General features: G+C 42.8%; 1 protein-coding gene across 12 annotated transcripts in view; it reads right to left on the reverse strand.

Moving 5' to 3' along the window:
* Positions 1–15,967, reverse strand: part of POU2F1 (POU class 2 homeobox 1) — a 190,024-nt gene extending 174,057 nt beyond the window's left edge. For 3 of the 12 annotated variants that reach the window (XM_065575024.1, XM_065575008.1, XM_005283689.3), the window contains exon 1: positions 15,821–15,967. In XM_065575024.1, coding sequence (XP_065431096.1) covers positions 15,821–15,881 — 61 coding nt within the window. In that variant the 5' untranslated portion in view covers positions 15,882–15,967. The remainder of the gene's footprint in view (positions 1–15,820) is intronic. The other 9 variants (XM_065575074.1, XM_065575058.1, XM_065574988.1 and 6 more) reach the window with 7 other exon arrangements.
* Positions 15,968–16,570: the final 603 nt, after the last annotated feature.

Genomic DNA, 16,570 nt, shown 5'->3' on the forward strand with positions numbered 1-16,570 from the left:
TCATCTGCAACCTACTTGGACGTCCCTTGGTATGAAATAGCCCCAATTTGTTAACATTCAGGGCACAATGCTAGACTTCTACTTTCTTATACTTACAGGGAGGGTTTAAAGGTAAGGGATGACTGAGTTTGTTTTTTAATTTTATAATCTTACTCCCTTTTAATGAGACTGATGATTGAGGGTAGGTTTTCTGTTTTAATCCTTTAAAATATACAAGCCACAAAAATATGTACAAATGCCTGATTCTGGTGATAAGCCCAGCAGAAAAGTCTAAAATAAATACTTGACCCTGCAGTGAAGTCATAATACTGAATTTGTGACATCACAACTGTCTCCATAACAACTAATAACTCTCAAACAATATAATGCCTCCACTGCAGAATCAAGAAGCAGCTGGGCTGCAATGGAAGAAATGTTCTTATTCAAAACACAAATCTTCAACAAAACAGGGAACATAGGATGTTACTAAAGGTAAGCTGCCTTTTGTATAGCTCCTATTTTATTTGCCCAGTGTAAGACTCCTTTTAAATGCTCAATCATATAGAAAAGGCCTGTTGAAGTGTATATACACATTTGTTGTACAATGAAAAATGGTCTAATAAAAAACTGAAGTTTTTCCAGAAGTGAAAGTGTTTTGAAGAGTGCACCTGTTCAACTTTTATTAAAGTACAAAAGAATAGTTCTACTTATACTTTGCTCCTAAGGAAGTCAACATAGTCACATTTTCAGAAGTACCCTGTAAGACTTGAATCTTAGATGCAAGAACTTAAAAGAAAAACCTCTTCCAGTTTTTGGGTATTTCAACATATCCAACAGATGAAATGTCAAGTTACGATTGCCATATAGCACATGTTCCAGGTTCTGAGCCATAGTCCTTTATTTAGTTGGACCATGGCAGGGCCCTTACATATCAGACATGTTTTCAAAAAGCACTTGCCTAGCACAATACATTACATATGCAAGATTATGAGAACTGCTGAAGCATAGTTCTCATCTGCACAACTACCAAAATCTGTTTTCTGAGTATAGCCACCTCCTATGCCACATGTAAAATACCTGCTACCAGCAATTTCTCACATTTACAAACCCTTGAAGTGTGTTCATGTAAAAGTGAGAATTAGTCTTTTTGAATCATGCTTAGGGCTTTGGCTTTGACAGTGATATTTAGCAGTAAGAGCTAGTCACAGTTAAGTTTCTGATCAGAGGATAGGTATTAGTTTTACACACACAAAACTAAAGTCACATTTGATATTGCAATCACAGATGTCTGTTGATTCTAGCCCCAGCTCATGAAGGGAAAAGCAATGAAAATGTAGGATTTCAGATGTTCATTTGCTCAATTCCGAGTGTGTATCAAAGTTAAATTGAATAAATGAGATCCTACATTTTTCAGCAAGTGTTGGGAAGTGGAAGCTCTGTGTGGTTTTCATCTACACTTACCTACACCTATATAACACCTGCATTTTAAATCACAGAATTTTAACATTGTACAACAGGATATTTTTATTCCCTATCTCTTTTGTAAAGTGTTTTGAGATCTACTGATAGAATACAAGACTGTTATTACAGCAGTGGTTCGCAGTGATCCAAGGATTACTGTTGGGCCAAGAAACATTTCTAGGTGGTCACAGATATTTTGTTGTGACCAAAGCAGTTAAAACACGCAAGCAGTAATGTTTCCCCTTTGGTCAGTCCAGGTTTCCAGAGCTATTTACCAATTAAACTAAAAAAATGTTTAAAAAAATTAAAAAACACCTCTCTGCCCCCTGCATTATACCTTTTTCAGCTACTTCAACTGTGATCAACTTTACTGACTGCACCAAAACTGGAGGACAGAACCAAACTCTAAAGCAGTGGTTCCCAAACTTTAACAACCTTTCACCAAAATGTCAAGTCTCGCGAACCCCCTCCAAAAAAAGAATATTTCCAGGGATTTTCTCCTTTACCTGAGAATAAATTATAAAAGCAGTGATCTTGCAAATATAAAATGTGTTTTTATTACATGCTTATTACACACTATTATTATTTATCATTACAGTATTTTTATTATATTATGAAAATGGCAACACTCTTCCAAGATCTCACTTTCGTAGCTTGTATCACTTTGAATAAGCTTGTTATAAGACAAGGCTCCTATGTTTTATCAAGAAATATCAGATGTGAAACAGCATGAAGGTATCTAAGAAGCCAACTCAAAGAGTTCCTCTTATACAAGCATTCAAGTTTTGAGCAGTTAGGGTGACTAGACGTCCCGATTTTGAGCTGTTTGTCCCAGAGATCGGTCGGAATGCAATTTGTGTCCCGATATTTTGCGCCGGCTTTTTTTTTTTTTTTTGCCCCCCACCCCAGTGTCCCAATATTTTCTTCATCTCATCTGCTCACCCTATGAGCAGTTCAAGCAAACAACACACGTTACAACAAAGCTTAAACTTGTTCTTCATAATAATTTTAAAAACAATATTAGCTGCCTATTTAATTTTAAAAACAGCAAAAAATATCCACTTCCCTTTCCATTTCTTCTAAGGAAAGTTTAAAGTTTAAATCTCCTCAGTGTGATAGATGTGCTTGCTTTGATTTGCTTAGCTCTTGGAAGTCCAGGGGCTCCGGGATCCTGGTCCCATGCTGCTCGGGGTCCCTAAGGCAGCTCTGTCCGCCATTAGGGAATTTTTTCCCGAGAATCCCCTGTAACATTTCGTGAACCCCCAGGGGTTCACGAACCCCAGTTTGGGAACCACTGCTCTAAAGCAACCAGACCTCTTACCCTACACCAGGGGTTCTCAAACTGGAGGTCGGGACCCCTCAGGGGGTTGCAAGGTTATTACATGGGGGTCATGAGCTGTCAGCCTCCAACCCAACCCCCGCTTTGCCTCCAACATTTATAATGGTGTTAAATTAAAAACACTTTAAAATATATTTATAAGGGGGTCACACTCAGAGGCTTGCTATGTGAAAGGGGTCACCAGTACAAAAGTTTGAGAACCACTGGCCAACACTATCCTTATGAATGGAAATCCTGTTTATAACCTCTCATTGGTGTAATACTACACGTTTTTGGGACAGAACAGAAAGTGGGGTGTTTGAAGGACAGAAATGGTAGCCAGCAGCTGTTCCCCATTGCTTTAAAGCTTGCTTTCATGTTTACGTTCAACACTCTGCAAGTACTTCACATAACCAAATATTTCATATAATCAAGTACTACAGCCAGTGCAAGGAAGATGTCCTCATGAAAATCTCTAGTTTAAGAAGTGGTCCACAACATGAAAAGTGCTTAAGAACCACTTGACTACAGATTCTAAGAAAATGGCTGAATTGGGTTCCCCCCCCAGTGAAGGTAAAATAGTAAACATATCTTTCCAAGTATTTTCCTGCAGTTACTGCCTCTGGAATGGAAGACCTGTGTGGTGGTGAAAACTCACATTGAAGTATATTTGTACATATTGCCGAAATGGAAGAAAATGCGGCCGTCATAATCCAAGAAAGATGAGAAAGAAGTTGATGTGGCATAGTGTCTCAATAAGAGAAGACACTAATATATACAATTTAGGTAAATTATGTATTACACAAATATGTAGTTTGTAATGTTATACATCGGAGATACAGCCAATTCCACTCACCTCCCCCCCCAAAAAAAATTTCATATGCACAGCATTACCTGGGAGTTCTCAGAATTAAAGTGTCTGTATACAAAACAATACACTATTTCTGTACCCAGGAATCAGGCAGATAACCTCAGATCAACATCTCAATGGACAGTGAAAAGGTTTCACATCTGAATGAGTTGGACAGATTAACTGGGCAAGTAACTCATCAACAAGCACTAAGATTTTTCTTGCAATGCATGGGGAAATATATCAGTCATCCTCTATACTCCAAGTCTTTAAAAAACAGTCCTTTGTAAAAGAATAGTTAAAATGTAGTTGTTGAGTGAGAATCTCTTCACAAGATTCTGGGTATAAAAATTTTCTTTTTAAATCTTCAACTTCAGAAGGTCTAAATTACCTCTCTTGACCTCTGAGAAGTAGTATCAGCAAGAACTACAAATATTTGCCATGAATTTTGGCAAGATCTGCAGCGATTCCTTCACTGTACCCTCACCCACAAGCCCCTCAGAAAACCAGAAGCTAGACGAAGAATTTTTCTTTTCTCTTGTACTTGTCCCTACCTATATTTGAATCCTTTGCTTCCCACCCATCCAAAACAAAAACAAAAACACCCCAACAGGATACAGTTAAGGTAGTAAACAGACCAACTTAAACTATTGTTTGAACATTGCAGTTAATAAAAAACAAACGTTTGAATGTCAAGCACTCAGGAGTTCAAAAAAACCTACACAAACAGCCTGGAAACCAGTTACAAAACCAACACTAACTTTACCCACCTTTCTAGCTTTACTTTTCTCCCCCTTATTCATGGGATCATCTCACTAATCCCACATGAAGGAAGCATACATCTTCCCTGTTGCATATGAATTAAGTATTTAGTCTTATTGTAAAATAATCTAACCTGTGCCCACCTTCACATAAATGCAAATGATGGGAGTGGGGAGGATGACAGAAGTCTATCTTGTACATGCATGTTTTCAGAGGTTGACCAAAACCAATCATTATTATTCATTATTTGTATTATGGCAGTAACCAATCCATCATGCTTAGACCTGAACAAACACACAGTGAGAGACAGTCCCTGCCCTGAAGAGCTTACTATACCAAATAACTAAGGCCCTAACAAATACATGGTCCATTTTTGTCAATTTCATTGTCATAGAATTTTAAAAATGGTCTATTTCATGATTTCAGCTATTTCAATTTGAAATTTTGCAGTGTTGGAATTGTAGGGGTCCGGACCCAAAAAGGGGGGGTTGCGGTACTGCTACCCTTACTTCTGTGTTGCTGCTGGCAGCAGCGATGCCTTCAGACCTGGGCATCTGGAAAGAGGAAGCTGCTGGCCAGGAGCCCAGCTCTGAAGGCAGAACCGTAGCTAGCAGCAGCACAGAAGTAAGGATGGCATGGTATGGTATTGCCACCCTTACTTCTGCACTGCTGCCTGCAGAACTGGGCCCTCAGTCTGCAGCTGCCACTCTCTGGCTGCCCAGCTCTGAAGGCAGCAGTGCAGAAGTAAGGGTGGTGTAGTATGGTATTGCCACACTTACTTCTGCGCTGCTGCTGATGGGGCACGGCCTTCAGAGCTGGGCACCTGGCCAACAGCCACTCCTTTCCGGCCACCCAGCTCTGAAGGCAGCACAGAAGTAAGGATGGCAACACCACAAAAAATAACCTTGTGATCCCCCTACAATTCTTTTTTGGGTCAGGACCCGCAATTTGAGAAAGGCTGGTCTCCCCCGTGAAATGTGTATGGTACGGTAAAAGCACACAAAATACTAGATCTCACAGCCCGTGATGCGTTCTTCATGGCCATGAATTTGTTAGGGCCCTACAAATAACAAAAACTAACCTCTGAATCTCCCTAAAATACTTTAAAACCATCAATCCTCAGATTAGTAAACCAAAATGGAGTATCTGAGTCAAGTCATTTTTGAGATATCACTCCAAAAATAACTGATTTTTCCCATTTCCCTCAATTTTTAGCTCTGACTGAGGATCACACACAAGAAGTTTCAAGCAGATTGGTTTAGATTTGACCAAGTTAGAAAGGGCTTATTGGGTCACGGTCAGGCTTACAACACTAATCAAAAACTTAACTAGTGAAGGACTATCCTTCTACTTCAGGACCAGACTCCAAAGAGAAACTGCTAAGCTCCAGTTCATTTGCAAATTTGACACCATCAGATCAGGATTAAACAAAGACTGTGAATGGCTATCCAACTACAGAAGCAGTTTCTCCTCCCTTGGTGTTGACACTTCAACTACTAGCAGAGCACCTCACCCTCCTTGATTGAACTAACCTCGTTATCTCCATACTGATTTATACCCGCCTCTGGAAATTTCCATTACTTGCGTCTGATGAAGTGGGCATTCACCCACGAAAGCTTATGCTCCAATACTTCTGTTAGTCTTAAAGCTGCCACAGGACCCTCTGTTGCTTTTTACAGATTCAGACTAACACGGCTACCCCTCTGATACTATCATTCTACAAGTTGCAAGACAAGATGGGTCATTGTGTGCTTCATAAGCTAATTCATTTTGTTGCTACAAAGTTTACTGCCCACAACTATTCAAAACTTAAGTTCACAGGCAGAAAAAAACCAGTTACTTACCATTTACTTAGACCTACACTTAAGCTTCAGTGTAAAAGTATTTATATTAAATCAGGTTGCAAGACCCATAGCTAGGTCCAGTTTGAAGTTATAACTATCGTATTGAGGACAACATTACAATGCAGTAGTTCTCCAACAAGGACAGGACAAATCATGTTTTAGTCAGATTCACAAATAGAGCTATGAGATTGGACTAGTACAATTTCAGAACACAGATCAGCCCCAACTACACAGGCACTACTCTGTGGTAATTGGGTTCCACAACACAGCAGACTAAGACCTAAATTCAACATCACATTAAGATAAACTGAGGAAGCTCTTACCTCTCAGTACCAGAGTCATTTTAGTCTATCTGCAGACTCAAAGTGCATCATTTTACAGTATCAAAGTTATCCTCACAATTAGAAGAGGAAACAGCTTTAAATATTTGTGTTCTAGAATTGTGCTAAGCCCCTGCTGACATCCTATATTGTATCACAATTCCAGAACATACTTAAAACCCACAGGGTCCTTTCATGGAGCTAGATGCAGCAGGGTCTGGAGTCTCCACCACAAGTCCCTTCTATAGGGACAGAAGCAGCAATGGTGGTTGAACCCTTCCCCCCCACACACACACCTACCTCTTCATAGGGCTGGAGACCTTTCCAGAGCAGGAAATGGAGTTTCCACCACTTTAGCCCCTTTTTCAAAATAGGTAAAAAGCAGCTGGTGGGGGAGGGGAAGTCTTGCAATTCCTCAATGGAGTTGGAGATGGGCAGGGTGGAGGAGGGATGTCTTCGTCCTTGGACCCCAACATAAGAGTCGATGAGCACTAGGCAGTGGACAATGAAGACTGACATCCCAGGACCTGTACACAGGGCCTAGAGAGCACTGGGAATTGGCTGGAAGTGGAGGCATAGTGGGAGAAATGCCACCTTCTGTTTTAAGTGCAAGGCACATTTCCTTGACCTTGTCTTCTCTAACAAACCATATATATTTTAAAAACCCTACCAAAACAAGACATTCCACTGCATTCCTGAGGAGAGGGGAACACAAACATGTGACAAATGTGTATCATGCTGCTTAATGCACTATTGGAACATTCTGAGATATTACAGTGATAAGCGCAGTATAAGAACCTAAACAGAACAGAATTTCTATTATCTAGTCTCAGGGTGGGGGAAAATGTGCACAACCTACAATGCCTCCTACCAGCCCTGTATGTTGCTCCTATTTGTGTGGGTTTAGAAGCCAGGAAGACATGGTCAGAAAAATTAATTTGGTGGGGGACTTGGAAGCATATTTTTCAAGACTGATCTTATTCAGTTTGGTGAAAACTGCAAAGACTTCAGGTTGACTGTGTTCCTTATGCTGTCTCCCCTCTAGCTTGTTTTGGAGAGGGGAATCTCTGCACTAACCTCCGCAGCCAGGCCACCAACAGTTTCTACCATCATGTCATCTAGACCTTCTCTGGGAAGGATCTGATATGTGGTGGTTTAATATAGCAGCTGCTGGAATCTTGTTTACTCTAGCACAGTGGTTCTCAACTGGGGGTCCACGACCTCCTGGGTGGCTAAGGGACCCTACGGCTGAAACCCAGAGCCCAGGCGCCCCCCTCCCACTGCACTGCCAGAGCAGGGGGTGGCAGCTCCACACACACACCTTCCTCCTCTCCCCACCCCCAAGACTCCCACCCCCTGGCCACATCGGAGGTGGAAAGCTCAGTCAGGCAGTGCAGGCAGCTGCTGCTCTGGCTGGTGTCATGGAGCAGGAAGCCAGGGCATTCCCCATGTGCTGTTGGTGCCCAGGGTTGCGGCTGCTCCTCAGCTCACGCAGCCGGTAAGAGTTGCCTAGGCAGGGGGACCCTGCTCTGTGGCCAGCAGAGCCCTTGGGGAGCTGTGACCACAGGGGAGCCTTCCTGGCACACAGCCCCTAGTATCCCCTCCCTGTATCCTGAGCTACCCCCCTGCTCGCACACAACCCCTAGCTACACCTTCCTTGCACCCTGAGCTACGCCCCTGCCTGCACACAGGTCATAGCTACCCCCTCCCTGTACCCTGAGCAATTTTCAAACTTTTTGAGCTTAACCACACACACAACCCAGACAGGCTGTATGACCTGCTGAGGTGAGTTGGGAGTGGAGATGGCACTGCCTTCCTGGACCCTGCTGTGTGGAGCTGACCCAAGCCCCACCGTCCTCTGCCCACCTAAAGAAGAAGCCAAACTATGCCTATGCCCGAGGGCCCACCCCCAGCCCTCTATCCCCCTACTCCCTGCGGGGCCCTAGAGTTTTTATAGCATGTTGAGAGGGGTCCTCAGAAAAAAAAGGTTGAGAACCCCTGTTGGAGCTGCACCAAACAGTACTGCAATAGTGGGAGGTTTATTTGTTTGTTTAAGGGCTCATGTATGCTCAACTTGTCCAAAGCCATAAAGAGACATGGTGTGCGGAAATGGCAATGGAAATCGGAAGCACCTGGCTCCCAACCCAGTGTTAAGTACTCAGAAGCTTAGATTCTGAAGAATCTTGAAAGATGGTCCTAAAGCCTCAGAATTCCAAGATTTCTCATCACAAGCTGTCTAAAACACTCTGAAGAAGTGTGAGAACAAGTCAATGATAATAGAGGCCCAAACTTCAATATAAGGATGACTGAAACCTACCGGTAAACTCCATTTGTTCATTCATATCCCCTTGAGCTATTCAAATAGTTATAAATGTTTAAGTTGTGCACTTCAGTTCCATCTTAGTGAATTTTACATTGGTCTTGAAATAAGATGCACCACAGACTAGTCCCACATTTTTAAATGATGTAGCTTTCTTTCCAGACCAGGAAAAGAGCAATTGTAAGAAATACAGAAGTAGGAGGGGGAAGGGGGGGGGAGAGAGAAGAGGAGTGCTAGCAGTATTTGCAGTGAAGTTGTTTGCTGGCACCACCAAGCTGTGCGCTGCTCCTCAGATACCCCAAGGCGCCTTAAAAAAACAGAATTCAAGTTTTTTTTTTATACAGTTTCAGCTTCCATAAGAAATAGACAAATGAAAATGAAAATAATACCCTTATTGGTGCTAGAGATCAGCAGGGTAAGAAACAGAATTGTGACTAAAATACACTTTGCAAGGAACCTCTGCAGTAGGATTCCTGGAATAAACTTAAACCACATTTTTTATTCAAGAGATGATTAACTAATAATACAGAAATGACTAATTCATGAGATGACTGAGTCATTTCTACCATTATCACATGCTCCTCCCCTTGACAAAATCCAAGTTGTACAAACCTGCTACTTTACATTAGCATGGTCAGGCACAAATTAGTAAATTGCATGCTATTTTGAAATAAAACAATCAGAGGAGGAACAAATGGCAAGGCAGTTTGCTGCAAAGAGGACAGTGCCTCATACTAGTCTTTCAACCTGAGAGAGGCAAGTAAAATTAGGGTAAGTCTCCAACCTCAATGAACAGGATTTTGTCTATTTAAAAAAAATCTGAATATTACAATGCTTACCATTTCAAGGTATTATCTGTATACATCTTTCTTCTCCAAAACACTGTTCTAAGCTCTACAGTATACGTTTCGTGATTTCAAAATAAAGTTTTAAAAAAATCTGAGCTACTTCACATATAGTATAATTAAGGAAATTCAAATTCCAACAAAAGTACATGATGAGTGAAAGCTTTAACGATGATGCATGATTTATATATGAACAAAATCACTCTGAAATAGGTTAAATGCAGCAAGCTAGTTGGCAACTTTATCTAGTCAATTTTAAAGAAAGAGATACTAACTACACCTAAGTCCCCCTGCCAATCTGTGATTTTTGCAATCTCATTTTCTTTTTTTATTAACAAAGGTTTCTCTCTCCAATTTGCTGTGTGAAAGATGTTTGCACGCAGGAAGCCAATTAGGTCTTTGTCTACATCAGACCTTTTTTCATAAAGATTCCTGACACTAGTAGCTGTAGTGCAACCAAGGTGCCACTAAAGATTTGTCTTTAAACATCTGTTTTGTCTAACCCTACTTAAAGCAGGTCTACATATTACACTGTAGTTAAAAATTCTGACAGCCACCAGCACCTTATTCATACTAGCACTCTCATTATTGCTACCATTGGAGGAGATGCACAGGGGGGTATTAATGGTGAGACTTTTTAAGAAAAAAGTTTAGTGAATATACAATTTAACTGAGTATATACATGGGGATATGATGAAGCGGATTATACAGAAAATGTAGTCAGATACACAAAGTAAACAAACTGAAAAAAACAGTAAGATTTTTCTTAAACTTCTCAGATGATATATCTTAGGGGAGGACTGACATGTTAAAAGGCCAAAAAACTTCCACACAAAAATGTAATTACTAATTTGATGGTCTCCCTTCAAGCAGAAAGGCAAAAACAACTATTAATAAAACTTGGCACTTACATAGCACTTCAATCTTCAAATCACTGTACAAAACATTAACGAATTATCTCCTCTCTGACGCCACAAAATCTCTGAGAGACTGGTATTTATTATCCCCATTTTACAGATGTAGTCTAAGGTCACATAGCAAGTCAACTCAGTGACAGAGCCAGGAATGGAACTCAGAAATTCCTGGATCCCAACCTAGTGCTTAATCACTAAACAATATTGCCTAGTAGCCTCAAATTCATTAATACAAGTAGCCATTAGCAATTCATTAACATCCTCTTTCCCATAAGAAATTTGTAGTATGCTAATGAAGACCTACTGAAAAATAATCTGACAAATCTGGACATTAGCTGACTCCAGTTCTGCTAGTCAGTTGTGCAGTCTGCCAAAGGTAGGGAAAGGAATTAACACAGAAATTTTAAGTATTTTCTCTCTAGGAATTGAAATGATGAAGTGTAACAGAGTCTGTGAGGCTCTTATCCTCAAAGCTTAATAAAGTTAATGCACCCAACTGTGAAAAGGAAAAATAGTCACATTTACAGAACTTCCTTTAATTAGCAGCTGTGGATTTAGACAGGTTCCAAGTGAAGTTAACTAATTCAGGAACATACAGTGAAAGATTACAGGAAAAAATTAAATGTATGTAATTCCTCCCCATTTCTACTGCTGTACCCAATGCGATGCAAGCCCACACTTGGGCTGCAATGTATTGCAACACATCACAATAGGAACATGGTGGGAAAAATTGTTAATGCAGAAGAGAATCTCTGCAGTATCAAGCAGCCAGTCAGTACTGTAAGTCTATACAATGACGTAAGAGTCCCTCATTCACAGGATACCAGCTCTGTGCACAGAGCAAGTAATATGAAGTTTGGAGCAATCAATTTAAGCTTAATTTTGCTTAAAGGTTCAATCTTGCTTTTATTAACCGTGTAAATGGCACTTACTTGTATTACACTGATTAGAAATATGCATCTCATACAAACTTTTGTCATCTACAAGGACCAGAACTGTAACTGCTCCTCTCAAGACGGTATGCAGTTTTAGTTATAGTCAAGTAATTGAGTAAACTTAATTAGCAGCTGTTTGAAGTGACAAAAAAAATGCAGCCTGCTGTAACAGAGTGATTTTTAGAAAGTGGAATAAACTATTGTAGAATGTAACAAAAAATTAAAAACACCAAACTTGCATGTTAAGTAGTGTAAATGCTTTTTAAAGTCCTTGAAGTTCACAAAAGAATCAGGACTTGGTGAAAGTGAGTGAAAAATTACCACTTCCCACAAACTCTACAACTCAGCCATACTCCACTGGGCATGCCAAATTTTGTTATGCCTATGCATGTCAAGGTCAACCCACTGAAGAGGGCAACTAATTACTGCAAATTTTTCACAAAATTGGGCGGGGGGGGGGGGAATCAAAGAAGGATGAAAGGCCTATGGAAAGGATGAACAATATTTCACTTCTTTAACAGGAAAAAGGGTACAATAATAGATCATATCAAACATTAAAATTTAGACACCCCATTCCATCAAGCTTTTCTGCACATTTAAACTTGTGTCAGATAAGAACTACAACTAGAATGGGCTACTCTGTTTAAATGCAACAATGGCAATTCTGATTGGACCATCGTGCTTTAAGTGATGAAAATGCTTCAAAAATCTCATTTTCTAAACAAAGTAGTCATCAATCATCAGGACCTTGACTACAAGCAGGAATTATACTACTGTGTTTATGTAATATTCTGGTACATTCCCACACAATAAGCACAGAATAATTGGTGCTATTCCAGACTTAATAGTTAAAGATCAGATCTGAAAATTACATCAATTTCCCCATATATACATATGCTAAACATCATCACTACTCAACAAGGAAAGTGTCAGAATCTAACCATTTGCTTCCAAAAGACTTCAGATTTGCTTCAATTAGGACTACAGAAAGGGTTGTTTTTTTAAAATCCAGTCACTAGTGGCAAGAGGAAAACTTTCCCTGGAAAGGGTGGGGGCCCAAAAGATTTTTTCCTTTCATTTAAAGTTAGCAAGCTTCTAGATTTTGTAATTACAAATATAACCTTCCAAATGTGAACTAATACAGTGTTGTCTTCCCGAGTTTGCAGAGAGGAGCAGCAGCAATTACTGCCACTGTTTCACAGCTCTCCTAACCAGCAAAGTAAAATTCACTTTTAATGGTGAAAATCAGAGTCCTCTTGGTAGGTGAAACTGTCAAGAATCATGTCAGTTTCTGATTTTCTGCTGCCACTGAAAACCAGAAAACTCTGGAGGGATAAGAGAAAAATTCCCTGTCTCTTCCATCAAATGGAAAAAACAGGATAAAGTTTCAAGTTTAGCAGACGACTACTAGCCAGAGACAGATATCGAAAACGAAGCCTCACTCAAGATCCATTGAAAGCACCCTAATAGAAATCGCAGCTCGGGGGAAAAATGGGCTTCTCGCCCAGATGTTGCTGCTGGTTTGCACTGGTGGAGCCACCTTCCATTCTAACCGTACCATGTGGGAGGGTTCAGTAAAATTTTAAGCCATAACCTTAAGTATACAACATCAGATTGAGGTGGACAGATTTGTTTTAGCATGTAAATGGCAAAATGCTGGGTTCATAAACCTCAGGTCAGGCATGTGACAGTACAAGGCCAGAGTCCAGCAATCCATCCTTTAAGAATTACTAAATTGTCAGTTAGAATCAAATTTTTGTTTGCAAGATGTGATGTACATTTTTATCATCTTGGATAAAATATCTACAGTCTCAGCAGTGGTTAAATTGCTGCTATAAAGGAAATTGTCCTCAGATAAATGGTTTCTCTATGAGAAGGTTTCACTGCTACACCTCACCCCAGGTCAATAAATCAAATTAACTGCACCTTGTCCTCTGGCCGGTTACATCATCAGCTTGACCACATCTTGCGAAGCGAGTGCAAAAACATATGCTATTTAAGGCATGAAATCATATTACTGCTTTTTGTCCAGCCAACCTCGTGCTGCTGGTCTGTGAAGCAGTCAGTCACCTGAACAGTCTCATTATAGCGTCTACAGATCTTTTCTTGCAGTATTCAAGTCCTGTCTTTACCAAGGGGGGAGGGGGAAATAGGTAGTAGTGAGACTGGTTATTTTAAAATTAAAATGCTTTTCATTAACTGAAGTCTAGTATTTTGTAACAAATTAACCTTCAAAGCAAACTACAAAATATGCTGACTGCACTATTACATAGACTCCTCTTAGCCATGCTTCAAAGATGTTTACATGCTAATCTGATATAGCTACTGTAAGATACCTTTTGGTCAAGTCCCTTTCCTCCACAGTTGAAAACAATGGTCACTAAAGAGAAACCACACAATTTTATCAACGCTAATGCTACGTTAAAATAAAATGACTCCATTACCTCCCTTGAAAAAGGAGTCCATTTTGCTTGTTGTCAAGTTGCCTGGTGTCTGGCTAAAACATAGTTAGCCCTGACAATTTAAGGGGGGAAAATATTTTTCAATTTTCACTCAGCCAACTATGGCACACAAACACAGGAAACTTATCTTGTTTTTGTTTTCTCTTGTACTGTCAAATTTCAATTAAAAATAATTCAGAAGGGCCAGGGACACTGACAAAAGCTTCAAACACACAGGACTTCTATACAGCATCCACATTTTAAACATCAATGAGAAAGGTTTACTTTATGTAATGTTATATGATCCAGTGTGTTACAAAATTAAAAATTCAAGATTAGCTTCTATGTATTAAATCTAGTTTGTATTTGCGGATAGGAGGGAGGCTTTTTAGATTTTGGAAGTGTTCTCACAGCCCCATGAAGTGTAAATTAAAATCAACTCCCTCGTAAAAAAAAAAGTAAATCGGGGACAAAGGGATGAAAAATGCTCTATACTCACTGAAAAGCAGTTATGAAAGGGGCAGCTTTACAGTCTTGTGTTGCTATAAATTAAAAATAAGCCCTTTATTTAAAAGACATGAGTGTGAGAGAAGCTGTGAGCAGTTCTGATGCTGCTCAGGCCCCAGGAGGGTTTTGTTTTTGCTCGCGGGGGTGGGATGGGGGGGGGGGTCATTTCGGTTATTAGTAAATAAATCAAGCGGCAGAGAGTGAGGCCTAAGCGTCTGCCAGAGGAGCCAGGGCCTACCTCTTCCTTCCCCCCTCCCCTCCCCACACAGCCTGGGTTTGATCTCGGCCCTGTGGGTTGCCAAGAAAATTTAAAAAAAGCGAGAGAGCAAGAAAGAAGAATCATATTGAACCACACAAGCACATGGGGCGAATGTAAAATATAAACACGGCTTTGGGCTCTGAGTGGCTGTTATTAAAGGTCTGAATTACTAAACATGAGAGGCGGGGAAACTCAGGCGGCCATTTCAATAATATAAACCTCCCCGAATTAGACATTATTCAAATGAGAGAGACACACAGAGAGGGAGAGCGAGCCCGGCCCCGCACCCCTGGCAGCCAGCCTGCCACCCTACCCGCCAACGCTGCACCCCTCAGAGCATCGCTGTTTGACACCCCCAGGGGCCTCTGCCGGGGCGCCCCGCACTGCGCTGCTCGGCCTCCCTCACTCCTGGGGAAAAGGGGGAGATGTCAGGGCAGCCCAGCCCCCCGGGTAACAGAGACCCCCCCCAGAAGAGTCGAGTGGGGTTGAGGCACCTTCGCTGTGGGGGGCGGAGGGAGGCCCCCGCCAAGCTCCCCTCCCTCCCCGGGCCCTCCGCACCCAGCCCCCCGCTGCAGGCAGGCCTGGGGCTCTGGGGAAATAACGCTGCCAAAGGGGGGGTTGGGTGGGGGCTAAGAAGCCAACCCAGCTCCCCCCACCCCCAAAACCCCACGCCCCAGCCCCGCTCCCTGCCTGGAGCAACAGCGCGGAGGGGACCTCGGCCCCACTCGCGGGGAGGGTGCGGGGTGCTCGCCCCCCAGCTCCCTGCCCGAGCCGGGCCCGCTCCGCCATGAATATGTAAAGCGGCTTTATTGTGGGCGTGCGGGCGCTGCCGGCCCGGCCCGGCGGCCTCTGGCCGGGTTCGGGGGCGGGGAGGCGCCCCCGTGCCCCCCGCGCCCCTGTGTGTGTTTCCCGCACGGGGAGGCTGCCGCCGCCCCCGCTCCCCCCTGTGCCGTTAATTATAATAATCCGGAGTACTAATAAATTATGCTAAGCGGGGCGGGCGGGCGGCGGGGGGGCCGCGCGCGCGAGTATGAATATGAATATGTAAAACGCAGTAATGATTACCTGCCGCCGCCACCGCCGCCGCCGAACTCTCATCTTGACTCGCTGCTCCTCCGTCCGCCATTTTGAATATTTTAACCAAAATCGGCCGCCCGATAAACCCTCCCTCGCTCCCTGCCCCCCGCCCGCCCCAATCGCGCAGCCGCCGTCTCCCCCGCCCCGACTCCAGCACACGGCCTTTGCGCGTGCGTGCTCTACCCCTGCCCTCCCTCGCGGGCGACCGCTTCGCGCTTGCGCCTTCCGCCTTTCCTTCTCGCTAGCCCATTACTCCCGCACCCCCCCCGTGTTTATCCTGCCAATACGTCTGCGCATGCGCCACTTCCCCTGCCATTCACCTCTGCCCCAGCCTTCGTTAACATGTAAAGGGCCTCGACACGCGCGCCACCTTGTTGCCCACCTCCCCACTAGAGAGTGCGCCCTTGCGCAGTGGGAGTGATTGGCTGGGGACTGCGCTGTTAGTTGCTCCTTGTCTGCTTTCTGGGGACTCATTCCAGCTCGAGTGCAGCAGGGCAGGCCCCGCCCCAGCGGAGGTGCATTGTGCCACTGACACGCTGGCGTATCGGTGTATTGCTGTGTGATGGGATTGATCGCTTCTGTATGTTGGGGGGCGGGGATCAAGGGTATTAAAACCATCTATGCCAATTACATTTCCAGCTGGGAGTTGGTCTGAGGGACAGAAATTGTCCAACGTGCATGGCCAGACAGACAAGGAGGCCAGCTGGGGGGCAGGGGGATACACTGGTCCCTATCACC

Source organism: Chrysemys picta, chromosome 1 (genome assembly GCF_011386835.1).
Source record: "Chrysemys picta bellii isolate R12L10 chromosome 1, ASM1138683v2, whole genome shotgun sequence".
NCBI classification, from domain to species: Eukaryota; Metazoa; Chordata; order Testudines; family Emydidae; genus Chrysemys; species Chrysemys picta.